We start from the raw sequence: 18,630 nt of genomic DNA on the forward strand, positions 1-18,630 counted from the left end.
ATGAATCCCCCGCCCTGTCCCCATTCAACTTAATGCATTGGCTGACCGCTTAAACCGTAGTCGCTTTACGCATGCGAAACGGTTACTGCCTAGTATTTACTTCAATTTTCGGCGTGTACAAGCGTGGCATCGGCGAAATGTCGTGCGCGCAGATCATAAATAGCGAAATTGTGGCGCACGGACCTTTCCCGTACTACAGTCGCCACCGATAGTTTCGTCAAAACATGGTAGCCATGACGCGTTTCCTACTCCCATAGCTTCTAGCGCTTCCACGCCGTCGTCATGGATGACGACGGGGTTGATGGCCCTTTCGTATCCGACACGCTTAGTGCGCTGACTGCCATAAGGGAAGTCGCAGACAAGAGAGTCCTGATGGAGGAACTGGCTCGCGGCCTTGCTGAGTTTGAGGATGCCGTCGTCGCTGCAGGGCCGCTACGGTGGCAAGTGAAAATCACATGTTTTTGCTGCTTGCTCGCAAATATTGTCTGCGTGTGGGTTTGAGCGAGAATTAACACGTTTTCTGTCCGTTAAGCCTAAAGTCGCTCATCTGCCATTGCCCGTTAAATAGTAAATTGCTTGGGGCGTACCTGATCCACCTTCCCCAAGTACATATTAACGGCGTATTACTGCATTTGGGCACATACCCAGCGCCCCATGTTGTCTGCTCGGCAAGACAGCAGCCAGCACATACCTCGTGGCTTAAACTAATGGACAACTTGAGTCACTAGGTGTGTAAAAGCGGTTAGACACGTACTGCAATATAGGCCGAGTCCCTAAAGAGTGCGAATCGCAACAAGAACAGTCCCGCAGAAACCGTGTCTGGATGGCGGTCGACGTTAATGCGATTAGCATTGAAGCAACGCAGCGGCATACCGCATTGCCACAAACACGTGACATACGAGGCGTGTAATGTGGCCGGGCTTCTCTATCGCACTTCCGATGAGGATGATGATTTAATGGCCTCCCCTTTGCAACGGGGCGGTGACAAACAGTCACCTAGCCTTGTGACCTGGCACACGCTGCGCCATCTAGCGGTGCCGTCACGAAGTCCGTGCGTGGATGTGTCTTAAATTATATTCGGACAAGATTGTCTGAAAAGATAGGGCGCGCGTTGTATGCCGCCCGATGGTGCATAAATTTAGATAACTTTATTTCGTCATTGCAGTGGCGGCGCATACCCAGTGGCACTGACCCAGTGACCCAAGTTGGTGCGAAAGAGGTTAGATACAAACTAACACACCGCAAACTGGGTGAAGCTCCCAAACAATGCTAATCGCATTAAAATGAGTTGATGAAGTTCTGTTCATTGTAGGTATTGATAATCGTTATACATGGCACGAGACGAATAGAAACAAGAATGCAAATACCAAGAAAAGCAGTGTGACGAAACAGGCGTATTAAGCGCGGGCATGTGAAGCTTCATGTTAAGTACCGAATGTGCGCTATTTGAGCAGTAATATTTCTGTACGTGTGTGCGCGAATGCAAATCAGTGTCGCTGGTGGCAGTTATGTTCAGTAATTGGCGAAGTGCGCATCGCATGTATTGAAGCGTTTGCTTCGTACCACGCTTATTGCGCATCGTGTGCGCCCCCTTCGACACAGGAGCGGACGTTCCTGGAAGCTGCCGAGCGGGGCGACCGCCACACCATGATCCGGTGTCTGTCCCCACCGGAGCCCGTGAACGTCAACTGCACGAACATCCTGGGCCGCAGCGCCATCCAGATCGCCGTCGACAACGAGAACGTCGAGATCGTCGAGTTGCTGCTGCGCCAGCCGGACGTGCACATCGGCGACGCCCTGCTTCAGGCCATTCGAGAAGGTACCGCAGTTCCGAGCAGTGCTTGTCACGTGATAGGCGAGAAAAAAGAAACGCGAGTGGTGCTCAACGAACACTTCCTTCATTATTTATTTGTTCGCGTATGCCGACTGTGCTCATTCAACGAGAAGAAACGAAAAGGTATATCTATACAAATATTTACTGTGCGCACATATCAAGAAGGCTATCAGCAGTCAAGTGCGACAATTTTTCAACGCGAACTTTATCTAATGCTGCATTTTTTTGAAGATGTAACTCTCGTCTGCAAGGCTTCCATGGCTACTGCTGAAAACTATTAGAAGACTATCAACTGTGGCGGCCGCAGAGGCCGTTCGCAAAGTTTGGCCGGATTCCGGGATTTTACAAATTGCTCCGACGCCCCGTAGTAGTTCTGTGGGGCGTTGCGCGGCTAAGCACGAAGTTGCGCGTGAGATCCCTGCTCGGGGGGCGACCGCGATTGGGGCGCAATGCAATACCGCTCGTGTAACGCGCATTTGGTGCACGCTACGGAGCCACAAGTGCTCAAAATAAATGCGGAGACCCACTACGGCGTGCCTCGTAATCAGATCGTGGTTCTGGCACGCCAAACCCCAGAATAATTGTTTTAACCACAGGCACTACTGGTACATATTCGCTTCTGGGAAAGTGAAGCCCTGGTCCCTCTATTTTCCCTGTATATGAGAATCCTTGCAGATGGACTGCAACTGATCTGCCGTGCTGCATCCGGCCCGGGCAGCGCGTGCAACGCCTGCGATGCTTGGCTAAGCCATGCTGTGACTTCAAGAAAGACACAGTGACGCAAATCCCAATCACACAGGAACATGGAAGGATTGCCCATTACAGATGTTAAATAGGTCATGTGTTCACAAGTAGTATGGCCGAACAGCCCTGCCAACTAAGAATTCCATGAGTGTTTTTGTTGTTATATTATGGGGAGAAAATAAGTTCAACACGGTCACCACATCATAAACAACTATTGGAATCTTGAGAGGTACATTTGCACTTATTGGCTTCTCCATCTGCCTAGTGTCAGACAAAAGTACAGCGTACAGCGGAGGGTGCTGTTGTTGGAACTTAGTGTGCCGTCTAGCAACCCTGTGTGCGAAGTAATGCAAGAAACAACTTTGGCTGCGTTAACATTGGCGGCGTATAATTACTGCATTACCGATGCAATGAAGTCGCTACTCAGCGACTAACAACAGCTGCAATAAGTGTGCGCCTGATCGACTTTCTCATTGATGACTCACCAGAAAAGCACATAACGATTATATTCACGTGCATAAATAGGGTCGCAAATGAAGTGTGTATAAAACTAAGCCATTCTGTTTTCATTCAGCCAAGAAAAACGTGAATGCTGGCATAAAACTAAAAGATGCTGCGCAGTAGGTTGACGTGGCACGTGATCCACTTTTTGACATCGGACACAGGCATTCAGGTGCACAGATGTTCGGTCAACAAGACTTAAAATGGCATGAGACACTTCTTGATCATAGCAAGAAAGCGCTGCCGATCGGTCGCAAAGGCTGCTGTGAACATGCGAGCCAAATATTACTGCAGTGCATGCAGCAGAAAATTTACAATCTCGTGCCAAAGATTGCTTGCTCTCGCTTCCGAAATGGCGTCATGCAGCGTCATCGAAAGCAGCTGGCCCACCAAAGCTATTGCCTTAATTCGTGATCCCGAAAGCATTTTTAGTCACAAGTAATTGCTAATTCTGATTTAAATAAATGAAAAAAAATATACGTCTGCTCTATCAAAAAGACGGAAAAGTCTTCTCATCCGGACACAGCGCGTCAGCTGCGCCTGGCCTCCGAGATGGCGTCCTGCGTGGCGTCGTCCACCGCCACGGGGTGACGCGACGAGCCCTTTCGCCTAGAGTTACTGTATATGCTACCACAGGTAGCTGTGGTAGCATATACAGTAACTCTACTTTCGCCGTGAAGCCCGCCTCCAGCGACACTCAACTTCTGTGGCCGGGGGATCTTGGTTTCTCCGCTGTGTAGCTTCCGGCGCTCTAGCAGAGACAAAAAGAAGAGAAAGCCGGGTATTGGTGGGATAACTCCCCTAACAGTTCAATTCGAGAGAATTCTTCCGGCATGAGGTTCGTGAGACGACGTCCTTTATTAACGAGTAACGAGTCCATTTTGTGATTAGTTTGAAACGCCTTTCGTGACCCCTTTAGTATAGTATAGACACCTGTATAGAAGTATCCACAAAACAATGCAAATTATTTGTATATAATACGTATTTGAATACTTCACACGACAGAAAAGTCAGTATGCGCGTTTATTTGCAGATAAGGCTACACATAGGCATTCGATGATATTGCTACGGAACAGCCGCCACAGTGTGGCTGCACTGAGGAGAAAGAAGACGACGTGGCCACCGCTTGATATAGCGTCGCCATCCTTGCCACCGTTTGTCTACGCGTAAATATATTGTAAATAGACTTGTACATCAGCTACACGTAACAATATTAGGCAAATAACTTACTCGATGGAGTTAAAGATGCGGATGTACACTCACGAACAACATTTGGAGGCCACGTCATCGGCAAAAAAATTTTAATTCCAACTAGCGCAGTTCGGCGAGGTGGAATTGCTCCAATATATTTCATTGGTCGAACACCTGCACGTAGGCGTGGTTTCATCGTGCACGCCTCTAGCTGCGAAGAAGAAAAGGATTGTGGCTGCCGTTGGTCTCCAGTACTCAGCTCGCCAGTCTACATACACGAAAAATTGCATAATTGTTTCAATGGCGTGGCTACTCACAAGAACATATTTAAATAGCCAGACTATACCGCAGTTGTCTGTTATCATAACGTTCATAACGGCTTTGACTAAATATCAAAAACAGCTTTTTTTGCAGAGCAAGCAAGAGCATAATGAATAATTCACTTAAACCAGCAGCCTCGAATTAGAGTGCATTATTTCACCACTCTTGTCAAAAATCACCGACGATTACGATACTCTTTAATGCGAATTGTGAGCGCTGCTGTCGAAGTTTTTGAATTCGTGTTATATTGTGGTAAATAATATGATTCTAAATGACACGGTCCTCTCGGCGGTGGCGCTGAACCTCTGCTCAGACAGCTCGTTTAACAGCAGCGGCAGACGAAGCATTTCCACTGATTGCGTCGCATTGTTCAGAAAGAAAGCTTGAACATGAGAACGTGTGGCTTGCGTGGAGCGCATACTCTAGAGGCGGCGGCGCAGACGAAGTAGCGCATGCGCAGTGGGTCCTAAGGTCACCGCTTTGTCTCGTTATATCGGTGGACGTGCTGGCCGCATGCCTACTCGCCGCCGTGAAGCACGTCTCCTGTGGCACTTCACTTTCCTCCTCACTCTTTCTCCGTACTCTCCGCTTTCCTCCTCATGCTTCCGCTGCACCCTCCTCCGCTTTACTCCTCGCGCTCTCTTCGTTATCGCCGTCCTTCATCCCCCGCTGCGCTTCGCGTTCGCTCTTTCACCCTTTGCTGCTTGTTCGCTCGGTCACGCCGACGCTCCATTGCAGGAACTGGCCCATAAAATGTGATGTCTTAATATGTTTCACCTGTATTAGTTCGTTCAGTAACATTGCCATTTGTAATCTTACGTTATATACAGCTTCCGTAGGTTTCATGAAGTTACATATCTGCTAGAGTATAGCTTTAACTTGGAACTAGTACTTCGGTACGCTAGACGAGTTTCGTTTTATATATGCGCTGATGATGCGTGATACTACAGATAAAACATAGCTGACTCGTAAGCACGTGAAATGCAACATTTTGGTGACATTTTTAATGTGATAGCGTTTTCTCATACCCCCCAACAACTCGCCTAAATCTGGCTGCTGGCTTGACGTCCGGCCTTGCAGCGGCACCTTCGCAGGAACCTGATAAATTGTGCAGCGAGACCGCATAAGGCTATTTAAAAATTTAGATACATTAGAAACGTTAAAATAATGGCCATGGTGGCGCGTGTCACAACCCTATTTCAAAAAGAATGTTCCCATCATCCTCATTTTCATCATGAACAACAGGCTCTTTGCAGCGTCTTCACCGGTGCCCGATACGTGGCACTGCAACTGTGGCTGATAGTTTTGGTCTTAATTTTAGCGCAAAGAAATTGGGAAATATGGTGTTTCGTGAAACAACGAGGAATAAATCATGGGTATCGATTCAACAGCAATTCAGACTTATAGTTGAACAACATAAACAATCAGCTATAGAAATAAACAAAGGAAATACCTGCTCAGACCCCCACCAGGAAAAAATAAAGATAAGATGGAAGTGGAATGGCAGTAGCAAGTAAACATGGAGCTCTTTGACGCTACAATAAACATGAGGTGTAGGCGAGGAATTTGTAAAGGAACGTGCTCAAACTCCGTTTTGTGCATAAGGTCGGCGATCTTGCCGCGAGTCGAAGTTAACCAGAGGTCGGTGGGCCTATTGGCTGTTTGCCAATGGGGGCCTATGGTGAAAGCACAAATGAGACAGTGCAGGGAGACATGTGTCTGGCGTCCTTTGTAGTCAGGGAAACGCTAAGCAAAATTAGTTTTAAAGAAAGAATGAGGAGCTTGGACTAAAAAAAAAAAAGGGCGGCTTAAGGGCACAATTATCTGTACCTCAAAAGAGTGGGCACGGAATGAAGGCGGAGGTCAAGAAAGTTTGGCACCCAAGCACAGGGTAATTGGAATTACTAGTAGACAACCCGGAATCCTAATGTAAAGAATAGAAGGTCCGTGCAGTTTTACTGAGACGACAAGCAAGAAATCAGAAGGAATGGCAACAGAAAGAGCAGTGCCCTGTTTGTTTTTTTAGGCCTGAGCTGGCTGCCCGAGTACAAACACATACTAGAGCAAATATTCGCAACAGGATGAGACATGCGTCTGCTGCAGAAAAAATTGGAGAAGACTTAGCACGATTGTAATGATACGCCAATATCTTCAACGAGCCAGAACAGTAGGAGACTTTAGAACGCTATGCTTCAAATCTGACGGGAACCTTAGCTGGTCAGTGGTGCACATAACGATGGCACGTTTAAAGCATAAGTGGGAAAAGCAGGCTACTGTTACGGTTCACTGTGTGTGGCGATGAATGGAACGAATGCCAGGCGCCTGAGACACGACGTGCCTAATTGTCAAGCTCGTCAACATGGAAAGACTTGCCCATCGGGTGTGTGCATTATGCACCAGCGCAAAACCTACTCTCCTCTGTCCTCCGTCCACCACCTCTACGCCAGAGAGTGGCTTTTCTCCGCATTCCTCTGTGTGGGTTGACCAGTGTGCCGACAAGGTCCTCTACCAGGGAGCAAGAGAGAATGCCCGGATGGTGTAGCGTATAAGAAGGCCAGCGAGATGCCACGTGGACATCTCTGCCCATGCGTGCACACTGAGCGTTGTTGTACCTGTTGTCTTGGAGCGCACCGCTCACCCGTAATGATGCATTAAACTTCTGCTATTTGTTTTTACGTCATCTCGTCTTCCCTGCCGGACGGACCCTCTCCGATGGTCAATCTGGTTCAAGCTCCAAGCCGACGCTGTTGAAGGTCGCCGAAACCCCGTCCCCGTGACAACCGGTACCAGCTATAACAGTATATGTAGATGAAGCTAGGATAGTTGCAGACATAGGTAGCATCGCAAGATAAAGTAGAGAAATGCAAAATGCCTGACTGCAATATAGAGGTAGTAAAACCTGATTAGCTCACCCAAACTAGATGACTATATGTCGTGAGCCAAATGTAAAGGGAGTGTAATTAGAAATCATCATCATCCTCGCGTCCGTCAAGAACTTTATTGAAGCCCTGAGGAGTTTCAATCCGTTGGAGATCCCACGCGGGGAACTCCTCCGGCAGAAACCGTAGGCGACGCCCAAGTCGGGACGGGAACGTGGTGACGCTCCGCCAGTTCTTGGGCCCTCTGGACGGCCTTGAGTTGGAGTTGGAGGTCCGGGCTTTTGAGGGCTTCTTCCCATTCGGGCTCACTGGAGAGAGGGCCCTTTGGTAGCGCGGTACATTTCCATAGCATGTGCGAGAGTGAGCAATAAAGTTTTGGGCAGTCTGGGCAATTTGCCGGAATTTCTGAGTTATAGTGACTTAGTATAGCCTCGTGACGGATACGAGTCCGTTCGTAGCATTCGAAACGCGGCCGCCTGCGCGCGTTCGAGTTTGGCGTGTGGGAGCGGGAATTTGCTTCTACCTTTCCGATAGTGGGAGGTGATTTCTTGGTAAGTGAGCAGCGGGTCATTAAACTGAATGTCCAGCCCCTCGGAGGCCGTGGGACCGTCGCGGCGGGCAAGTTCTCGCGCGCGGTCGTGGGCCGTTTCATCGAGGTTAGCTTTTTGCGGGTGAATGTCTTTCCCCATGTGAGCGGGGAACCAGGAGAGGCACCTTTTGCTCTCTTTTGAGCTAGCTAGTAGTATACGCGCCGCTTCTTTAGATACGTTGCCGCATTCGTAGGCCCGAATTGCGGCACGCGAGCCCGTGTAGACGTAAGTAAATGTGGGGTCTGCCGTGGCGATGTCTACGGCTATTTGTTCTGCTTTAGCGCTGGTGCTCGTTTTAACCGATGCGGATGATCGTAGCGTTCCGTTGCCGTCCACGACCGCTATTGCGAAAGTGGATGTGCTGCCGTACTGGGCCGCGTCCACAAATGCGGTGGCTTCACGATCCACGTCGATGCGGTCGAGGATCGCGCGGGCGCGGGCCCGGCGCCTACCCACGTTGTGTTGTGGGTGGACGTTTCTGGGAAACGGTGAGACTGTGTATTTGTCTCTAATTTCGCTCGGTAGGGTAACCGCGTGCTCGAGATAGGGAGAAGGGGAGACATTGGCTTCATTTAGGATTAGCCTACCGGCTTTGGACGAGGATAGGCGGAGTATTTGCGCCATAGTCTGAGCCTCGATCACTTCGTCGATGTTGTTGTGCATGCCTAGCTGGTCAACCTTTGCTGTACTTGCTCTTTGTGGAATTCCCAAGACCTGTTTGATGCTCTTGCACATGAGTGTGTTTAGCTTCGTCTTTTCTATTTTCGTCCAGTTGTGGGAAGAGGCGACGTAATTAATGTGACTCATAAGGAACGCGTGGTACACGCGCAGGTTATCTTCGCAGAGACCCTTCCTGCGCCCCGAGACTCTGTGTATGAGTCTGATCATGTTTTCGCTTTTGGCGGTTAAGTGTTTGATCGTGTGTCCGTGGTATCCGGTGGATTCGATTAGGAGCCCAAGAATGCGTATGTGGTTGACTCGCGGTATCTGTTGTCCGTCTCTTGTGTTGAGTGCGAGCGGAAGTTCGTCTAGAGGTGTTAGGTAGCGGACTCCTTGGCAAGACTTGCGAAATAGTAATAGTTCCGATTTCTTTGAGGATAGTTTCATTCCTGTGTTTAATAGGTACTCTTCCGTGGCATCTAGGGCAGACTGTAATGCCTGCTCCATGTCTCCCAGGGAGCTTCCCGGGCTCCAGATGGTAATGTCATCTGCGTATAGAGTGCAGTTTACGTTTGGGATGTGTCGTAGTTTGCCTGCGAGTCCCTTCATCACTATATTAAATAGTAATGGAGAGATGACTGAGCCTTGTGGTGTTCCGACGGAGCCCAGCGTGTAGGGGTCCGACTTAAGTTGCGAGACTCGCAGTCGGGCTTCTCTGTCTTTTAGGAAGGAGCGTACGTACTCCTGAATCTCTGGCCGAGGCCGAGGCCTGCCACAGACTCCAGTACGAAGCGGTGCGAGACGGTATCGAATGCTTTCGTGAGATCGCGGGCGAGGATGCCTCGAACGTCTCTTGTTTTAACGTCGAAGATCTGTCTCTTTAGGAGTAACATTACGTCTTGGGTGGATAGGTGGGGTCGAAACCCTATCATGTTGTGTGGGAGGAGTTCGTGTTCCTCAATGTAGCGTGACACTCGGTTTTGAATTACGTGCTCGGCTACTTTACCCACGCATGACGTAAGAGAGATGGGTCGTAAATTGTCGAGGTTAAGTGGTTTGCCGGGTTTTGGGATGAGGACCACCGTGGCAGTGCGCCATTGCGTTGGTACCTCTCCTGTTTCCCACACGTGGTTGATGTCTTTCGTGAGTAATGTAACGGCTTGGTCGTCTAAGTTACGCAACAGTCGGTTGGTTACACCGTCGGGTCCTGAAGCAGACCTGCTGTTTAGGTTGTGTAACGCCTCTCGGACTTCTGCTTCCGTGAACGCAGCGTCTAGTTCGGGAGTGGTTTCGCACTTTATGATCGGGTAATCGTTGGGGTGAGCGACGCCTAGCGGAAGGTACCGTTTGGCAATTTCTTCCAGGAAGGACTCTTCCGTTCCCCCTTTCCCTTTATGTGAGGGTAGAAGTCGGTCTAGCGCGTGACTTTGATTATCCTTCGTTTGGCTGTCGTCTAACATGCGTTTCAGGAGGTTCCACTTACCTCCTGTCCACATGCGGCCGTCGACTGCCGAACAGAGTTCGTGCCATTGGAGTCTTGTGAGCTCCGTACAGTATTCGTCTATGTCTCGGTTGAGGATCGCGATGCGTTTGCGCAGGCGTCTGTTGAGACGTTGCTTTCTCCATCGCGCAAGTATCGAAGCCTTGGTCTCGAGTAAGTGTGCGAGGTGAGGGTCAACCCTTGGGACTTCCAGTTCCGTCTCTATGGTTTTCGTGGCTCTGGTTACGTCGCCCTTTATCGCAGAGAGGAGTTCTGCGAAGGAGTCATACGTATTCGTATCTTCCTTCCGTAACTTACTGAAGGTATCCCAGTCTGTGAGGGTGAAAGATCGGGGTGGGGCCGTCGTGTTCGGTATTTCTGTGCGTATGACGAAGTGATCGCTGCCCAGGTTCTCTTGCGTGTTCGTCCATGTGTAGTTTGCAACATTTCGGAGTAACGTGAGGTCCGGCGTAGTATCGCGCTGCGTCGACGTACCCAATCTAGTGGGGAACCTGTAGTCCGTTACCAGGGTGAGGGACAGGTCGTCTATTGCGCGCGAGAGGTTGTTGCCGCTAGGCTTGATTGTGGGGTAACCCCACGACGTGTGGGGGGCGTTGAAGTCACCAGCGATAATGAGCGGTGAGTTTCTGCCAATGGACGTGGCTTTAGTGAGGATCGCGTGGAAGGATTGGTTGTAGTGCGCGGGGGAACTGTAGACGTTTAGTACAAAAACACTTTGTTTTAAGAATCGGTTAGGTACGAGCTCGATTAGGATCGCCTCGATGCGACTGTTTTTTGGTAGGACGTCGTGAACGATGTGCGCGAATTTTCTACTAACGAGCGTGGCGATGCCTCTCCTGGCGTTCTCTCCTCTTTTTGAGACGGTGCAGTACCCTGAGAGCGTAAGGGTTTCGCACAGGGTTTCCTGTAATAGTATTACGTGCGGCCTTTGGGGTTGAATTTTGAGGTACTGTTGCAGCGAGGATTTGCGTTTCGCGTAGCTAGCGCAATCCCACTGCCAAAATTCTAAAGTATCCCGTGTCGTGTTAGCCATGATGGTTTTGGGAGGAATTTATTGGCGCCGAAGGGTGCGTAGTCGTGTCCATTTGTTGTGGCTGGCTAGCTTTGTTCTTAATTTTGATGGCGACTTTGTTTTCGACAACCTCTACACGATTTGCTAGGGTATGAATACTTTGTAGGTTCTCTCGCGTAAGCATTACTAAAGAAAGTTGCGTGTCATCAGATGGCGCATGAGCTTTTACACCATCGCACCGCTGTGAACAACAGGGGGACACAGGCTACTAAAAGAAGACAACGCAGAAAATATCTCCTGCGTCAAACAATGCAAACTTGTGAAAATTAAATACTCAATTACTCGTTCCCGGCTTCCTCGTTTCAATATAAGACCAACAGCGCGGCAGCCTCTTCAGTAGTCTAAGATGGCTCTAAGAAGAACCACTAGAGCAGAAGAGACTGCAGAGCGAAAACCATGGCGTGCTGCCCCAGAACGTCGCCGCTATGCCACCCGAACAGAGACAGCACGGGGACGCGGATCACAGATGCGACAAGGATCAGTATTTCGCCGGCTTGAGTTGCAAGGAAACTCAGCGCGTTGCTATACCACTAATATAGCTAGTAAACTTCAGTAACTGCAGATAAAGACAACCACAGACTTGCGAACAAATTATTTAACGAAAAACAAAAGTTAATAATAAATAAAGGATATATCAGCTAATGACAAACTCTGTGCTGAGGCAAGCGTGTGAAGCATAAAGACAGCCTGCAAAATATTGTGACGGAATAATGAGCGGATAACGAGTAGGCAAAAATAAGAGAAAATGTATTCATATATAGTACACAGGGAGTGGCTAGAACCAAGATGGCGGATAAACAACAGGAGCGCCTTGCCGACCGTCCTCTTGGCCGCCATGCCGGGTGCCTCCTTCGCTGTGCGCAAATGACCTGTAACAATTGAACGTGGTCTGTACCGCCAAAAAATGAGGGAACGTGAAGCTGTCTATACAACGAATTTCTGTCTTGTACAAATAGACTGAAGAACCTGCGTGTTCTTGTTTTGAGCGTGTTATAGACATCGTGAATGTTCAAAACAATTATGCCTTGTCATGCGACGTTTCTTGTACGTTCGATATACCTCCGCTTACAACATCATTTGTTCATGTTCCCTTCTCATCAGAATTGTTCGCTGTGGCGCACACTTTACTATAACGAAGCTCTAGTCTGAGACGGGATGACTGCGAGAGTAAAACCCCTTAAACTTCGCGAAGTAGTGACACTCTCTTCTTCCGCCTTCACTCCTCCTCGTTTCTCCTCTCTTTCACGCTCCCTCCTCGCCCGTGGCGCCGCCTACACTGCTCGAGCGTAGCGACGGCGCCAACATGAGCTCCTCGCCACTCCGTAGGTGCTTCTCGAGAAAAATGGCGCTGATGCACGGCGCGAGGGCACACGTGATGCTATTAGGCCAATAGCGACGCGGCCTCGGCCAGAGCGCGCGAGGAGGAGGTGGCATTCTTCAAAGCGTGGCACTACTTTACGAAGTTTAAGGGGTTTTATGCGAGAGTGATAGTGGCGGCACCCCGTGGCGGCCGTGGTATCTACGCTACGCTTTTCATCTCGGCCGCCACGCGCAGGAGACGCAACAACGCGCAGTGCAAAGACCGGCAGTGCAAAGATGAAACGGTTTTCTTTGGCGACTACCCCAGCTCCGTCACGCAAAAAGTCATGCGAGAAGCGTAATGGCTTGCATCTGTTCAAAAATGCTTAATTTGTGAAGTGGAAACATTTAATCGTTGTAATAGTCAAAATGTAGATGATTGGTAGCTTTATTAACGACAAGGAATAATTTTATCCAAAAAAGAAAAGAAATGATCCGAGAGAATGCACAAAAGGGATACATAGGGCTCCATAAAAAATGCATGGGAAATATTATAGTAGGGGTAGGCCAACTGAAACATGGGGTTGGGTCAAGTTGAAATTTGGAGGTGGGCCAGCGGAAATTTGGAGATGGGCCAACTGAAATTTGGGAGGGGGCCAACTGAATTGGGATGTGCGCCAACCTAAATTTGGGGGTAGGCCAACGGAAATTTGGGAATATGCTTACGCATACTAAGACAACTCCAGTGGAGTTTCTGCATTCTTGTTCAGACTTTCTGAGATCACACACATGCATATTTTTCACTTTTTAACTCAAATGAGCAATAATTGTATTACTGAGAATGTTCTCGGCGGTCACTAAATCAGACAATAGCTGCTGTAAGTTCATCTGCTTGCAATGATGCGGCATGACGACAATGCGGAAGCGAGAGCAAGATATTTTTCACTGCTTTCGACTCGAGATTGTAAATTCTCTTCTGTATGCAGTGCAATAATATTTTACCCACATGTTTACAGTAGCCTCGTTGGCAGATCGGCAGTGTTTCCTTACTACGTTCAAAAGGAGCTTCAGGGTCCCTTGACATTTTCGTTGTTATATACACCGAAAATGTTAACTCGACTGCGCTCATAGCGTATATTACATGTAAGGGAACACGCACATCCAATGGGAATGCTGCGTAAACTTAACAAAAGTCACCGGGATGTCCTCGTTATCATTTACTGTATCTATGTTGACGGCACTTTTGTCTTTCTTGAGGGTGACTCGCCAATGTTAACGCCTTCGGTTTATTCAGGCCCTCCGTGGGCGTGAGCGAGCTCACCACGACTTTCCTCCCTCCCCTCCATCTCTCTATCTCATCTTTCTATTTCCTCTTTTCCATCCCTCAGAGTGGCGTAGCCAACCAGACGCATTTCTGGTTAACATCCCTGCCTTCTCTCCTTTCTTTCCTCCTCGTCATCCCTCCTATGTTCGCCGGAAATTAAAGTTCGGCTGCGTTTTCTTCTCTGGCGGACCTTCTTACAAATTCGGACTCTACTTCTCAAAGCAGTCATTAAGTTTATATTTTGGGCTACCTAAATTTGGCACAAACACTATCTTATATGGAGAAGCGTCCCAGCCTTCTTTTCTAAAGTGGTTCTGTGTCCTTTTCAGGACAGAACATTCCTGGATATCTATGCATCGCCACACAGGAGGTCACAATATGTATTTTATTGTAGAGTCGATCCGCATCATTTTTTACCACCATTAGCGCTTTCGCTTACGTTACCCACATATCGTTCTTATGCAAACAGTCTTGGGCCCATTGCAAGCTGACCTCCGTGAGGTAGCCTTATTTGGCAGCTCTGTTCCAGTCGCTAATATTCAATCTAGTGACATCTTTCCGAATAGTGCTAAACATTTGCCCTATTAATACCTAACTGATGTTTTGGGTGATCACCTTCCGCACATATAAATCAAAACCGTGAAAGCGACTGCTGGTTCCGTCTGGGAAGAGGAGGCAGGTGTAGACATTATACCACAATCTCTGACTTTATATTCTTCCTTTCACCTACCTGACTAAAGGCCTATATTTTAGACTGTGTTATTGGCAGTTGTGCTAAATTTACGTAAATTGAGTTCATTCTAACCAATTCTCTGTTATTTATTCGCTTACCAGACCCAATTTATCAGTTGCCTTAAAATCGTTATATTATGTCGTCCTGAGATATTTACGCATCGTTCGTTTTATGTGGTTGCCAGGTCACAAACGTTTAGCCTGAAATTGTTATGCTGGTGCGCTCGCAGTAGCATCCTCTGATACTCCAGCTATCCCTATTTTACCAACTTCGGCGCTCGTTTCAGTGGTGCGATTCGGAAAATTTGCTACTGCAAATACCATTGCAAAAACTTCATTATTTGCCTCTGATTTCCCGCATCTAGATTTTTCTTGCAAAAATATATATGGTGCTCCACTGAAAAACGACAAATTCAATGGGAAAGCTTTTTGAACGGACACTTCAAAATCTTGGCTCGAGCTTGACTATTCCGGTGGTACTTCCCTTTGGTGCTACCGAACTGTGCTTTAACCAGAGGAACGTTTCTGATGCCATCTGCAATTTTCGAGGCTATACAAAATCAATTGCATGCTAAAAGTTAATTTTCTTTTCTTCTTGTTCACATTCATTTAATGTAATATGTAATTATACAGACTTCATATCTGTAACAGTTAATATGTAATATCACAATCTTCAGTTACTAATCTACCTTTAGTTTATTTCCTGAATTTTTAATCTAAACCCTCATATCGCCTGATTCACGATCAATCGCCCAGTGTGGGTTGCGCCATATCATTGAGGAACAATCAACCAAGCAGATTCCACGCGGCGGTTTTGTTGCTGATCCAAAAACCTTTACTCATCGGCTTTGTGGTCGGCGCTCTCGACCCGGATATTTGTCAGAGATTGCGAGCAAGACCCTCCCACAGAAGCCAAATCGCAACGTTCGCAGGGAACCGCCGTAATCGTTGTTTAGGAGACAATCGAGGCTCTTCTTTCAGCCTCGTGTCCACCAAGCAGCGCACGTAATGAGCGATTCGAGCCAAACCACGCGAATCGAGCTTCGCTGGGCGACGACTCGGTGCGACCCTATAGGTAGTAGAGCCCGACGTCCTTCGCTGCAGGCGTGTACAAAATCGTGGAGATGCTGATCGACCACCCCAGCATCACGGCCGAGATGCTCGCCAGCGGCTGGGCGCGGAGCCAGGCGCAGGAGAGCTCCGACTACTCGGCCGACATCTCGCCGGTCATCCTGGCCGCGCACTGCAACCAGTTCGAGATCCTGCAGCTGCTGCTGTCCCGGGGCGCTGGCATCGAGCGGCCGCACGCGCTGTCCTGCTCGTGCCGCCGATGCTGCGAGGACACCCGGCGGGACTCGCTGCGTCACTCGCTGCGGCGCATACACGCCTTCCGGGCGCTCGCCTCGCCAGCCTGGATGTCGCTCACCAGCGAGGACCCCATACTCACCGCCTTCAAGGTACCGTGTTTCGGCGTCCGTCAGTCAGTGTGACGCCACGACGGGCGCGTTTCTGAAGCGACGCTATCTTTTGCGAGTCCTCCCGGACTTCCCTGGCCGCGTTGCCTGGCCGGGTAGCTCACACGAAGGACAGCACTGTCGTCTTCATTACCATTCTTACAGCTGTCCTTTATGCTGGTCTACTGAATTACTCAGTGATAAATCGAATGATACCTATATATTTCCTCACTGCAACAAATATACGTCATCAAGAGCACAAATCATTCATTTGAGCGAACCTTTCTATGCCTACTTTCCTGAGTTTGGCGTTTAGTGCATCTTCTCAGTCAATAACTCGCCCAGTAAAGTGCAGTTTACTGTCGCACTATCCCCAGGATCGACCCGTACTATAGTCGGCGCGCCGACCTTGGATACAGTTTTATAGCAAATGCGGCAGTCCCGGAGACAATATAACGCGCGGTCGGTCTTGTGGTGGGAGTTTTGGCGCCTTGACCGACTTCCCTGACAGACAGAAAATTGCTAAGATTCAAAACGCTCTGCAGAATGTAATCAGTTGCTCGGCATTGATTTACACGCTTAACGGAAGCTCCGCTTCTCAGATTCCGAAATGTGGGTCGGATCTGCACAATTATTAGAGCGCAGATCCTGGGCACCCGCTCTTGCGACGAGCGTCTTCGTCGTACTTCGTAACCGAGCGAATGGATGGATGGAATAACTTTAATGAAAGGTCCTGCGAGCTATGGGGCGCAAGGTCCTATAGAGCGGGCTACTCCCACGTTGGGACCGGGAGTTGTAACTCCCTGGCCGCATCGTGGGCTCGCTGGACAGCCCAGAGCTCCTCCGCCTGGTCCGTGCTGCGTAATGCTTCTTGTAGCCTGGCGGAGTCTTGATCCTTGTTTGCGTGGGTCCGACCACACGGCCAGAGCAAGTGATGTACGTCTAGTGTGCTATGGCAATTTTCACAATATGATATTTTGTATAGGGCATGCATGTGGTGATGTAGTCTGTTCTGCGTGGGGTACGTGTTTGAAGCATTCTGAACGTGAGGGCTTGAGGCCTGGTGAGCTTATTGTGAGGTGTGCTGTATATTCTGCGGTCTAAATAGGATAGAAGTGCTTTGTGATCTCGTTGTATGTGGAGGGAGGGTCCCGATTCTCGCTGGGATGGTCACGACCAGAGTAGGTGGCGTCGCGGAGGGTTAGGTCTCGCGTGCTCCTGTGAGCCATCTCATTGAGACTGCGAGGGGCGTCCTCGATCTCTCTGAGGTGTGCCGGGAACCAGCAGATGGTGTGATGCTGCAGCGGTGCGGATCTATTGAGTATTTGTAGTGCTTGGCTTGCAACTGCTCCTTTCTGAAAGGCTTTGACGGCCGAGCGTGAATCGCTGTAGACGTGGGTGGTGGTCGGGTCTGTGAGCGCGAGTGCGATGGCGACCTGTTCTGCTATCTCGGACTTGTGGGTCTTGACTGTGAGAGCGTTTGTGACTTGACCTTGCTTATTGATCGTGGTGGCAACGAAGGCCTTCCTGGTCGGGTACTGTGCCGCGTCTACGAAACAGGCTAGGATCTTCTTATCACGTATTTCGCGCAGGAAGAACGATCCGCGTGCCAGCCTTCTGGGATGATGGTGCGCGGGGTTCATGTTACGCGGGAGTGGGAGAACCGTGTAGGAGTTGCGTGTGTCAGTCAGAACGCTTTGATATAGATTCTCCATTACTGTGGTGTCATGACCTAGTTTGGCTAGGATTTCTCTACCCGGTTTGGTTCCAGAGTGTCTTGTCCATTGAGCCCGTTCTTGAGCTTCGGCGATTTCTTCAAGTGTATTGTGTACTCCCAATTGCAGCAGGAGCTCTGTCTCGGTGTCCTTGGGGATGCCCAGCGCTAGTTTGACTAGCTTCCTCAGTTGTACATTGAGTTTGTTCTTCTCCGCTACCTTCCATCTGTGCATGGCCGCCTCGTAGGTGAAGTGGCATAGCGCAAAGGCGTGTGTTAGCTTGAGGAGATTTTCTTCCTTAAGGCCGTGTTGTCTGTTTGCTACGCGTCGTATGAGATTCAAGGCATTATTCGACTTTGTCACGATCTTCTCTACTGTCGCGGCGTTTGAGCCGTTCCTCTCAATGAGAATCCCAAGGACTCTGATTTTGCTTACGTGTGCAATGGTTCCTCTACCTTTTGTTCTGAGAGTAATGGAGTGTGTGTCTCTGATTTCCTTCTTTGGCTTGGGACCGCTTCTCGATGGTTTGTAGACGAGGAGCTCCGACTTCGCAGGCGAACATCGCAGGCCCGTGGGAGCGAGGTATTCCTCGATCGCGTCGATCGCTTGCTGCAGAGCGCTTTCAATTGATCCCAGGCTACCTCCGGGGACCCAGAGCGCTACGTCATCTGCGTATATCGTGTATTTGACGTTCTCGATTTGATCCAATATCTTGCCTAGGCCGGCCAGCGCAAGGTTAAAAAGCGTCGGAGAGATGACAGAACCTTGCGGGGTGCCCTTGCCGCCGAGTTTGTATTTCTGGGACTTGATTTC

General features: G+C 49.2%; 1 protein-coding gene across 1 annotated transcript in view; it reads left to right on the forward strand.

The window, feature by feature from the left end:
• LOC126535936 (transient-receptor-potential-like protein) overlaps positions 1-18,630 on the forward strand; it is a 285,391-nt gene that overhangs the window by 148,142 nt on the left and 118,619 nt on the right. The window contains exons 3-4 of the mRNA XM_050182797.3: positions 1,603-1,819; positions 15,753-16,105. Of these exons, the coding sequence (XP_050038754.2) occupies positions 1,603-1,819; positions 15,753-16,105 (570 nt within the window). The remainder of the gene's footprint in view (positions 1-1,602; positions 1,820-15,752; positions 16,106-18,630) is intronic.

Source organism: Dermacentor andersoni, chromosome 4, assembly GCF_023375885.2.
Source record: "Dermacentor andersoni chromosome 4, qqDerAnde1_hic_scaffold, whole genome shotgun sequence".
Classification (NCBI taxonomy): Eukaryota; Metazoa; Arthropoda; class Arachnida; order Ixodida; family Ixodidae; genus Dermacentor; species Dermacentor andersoni.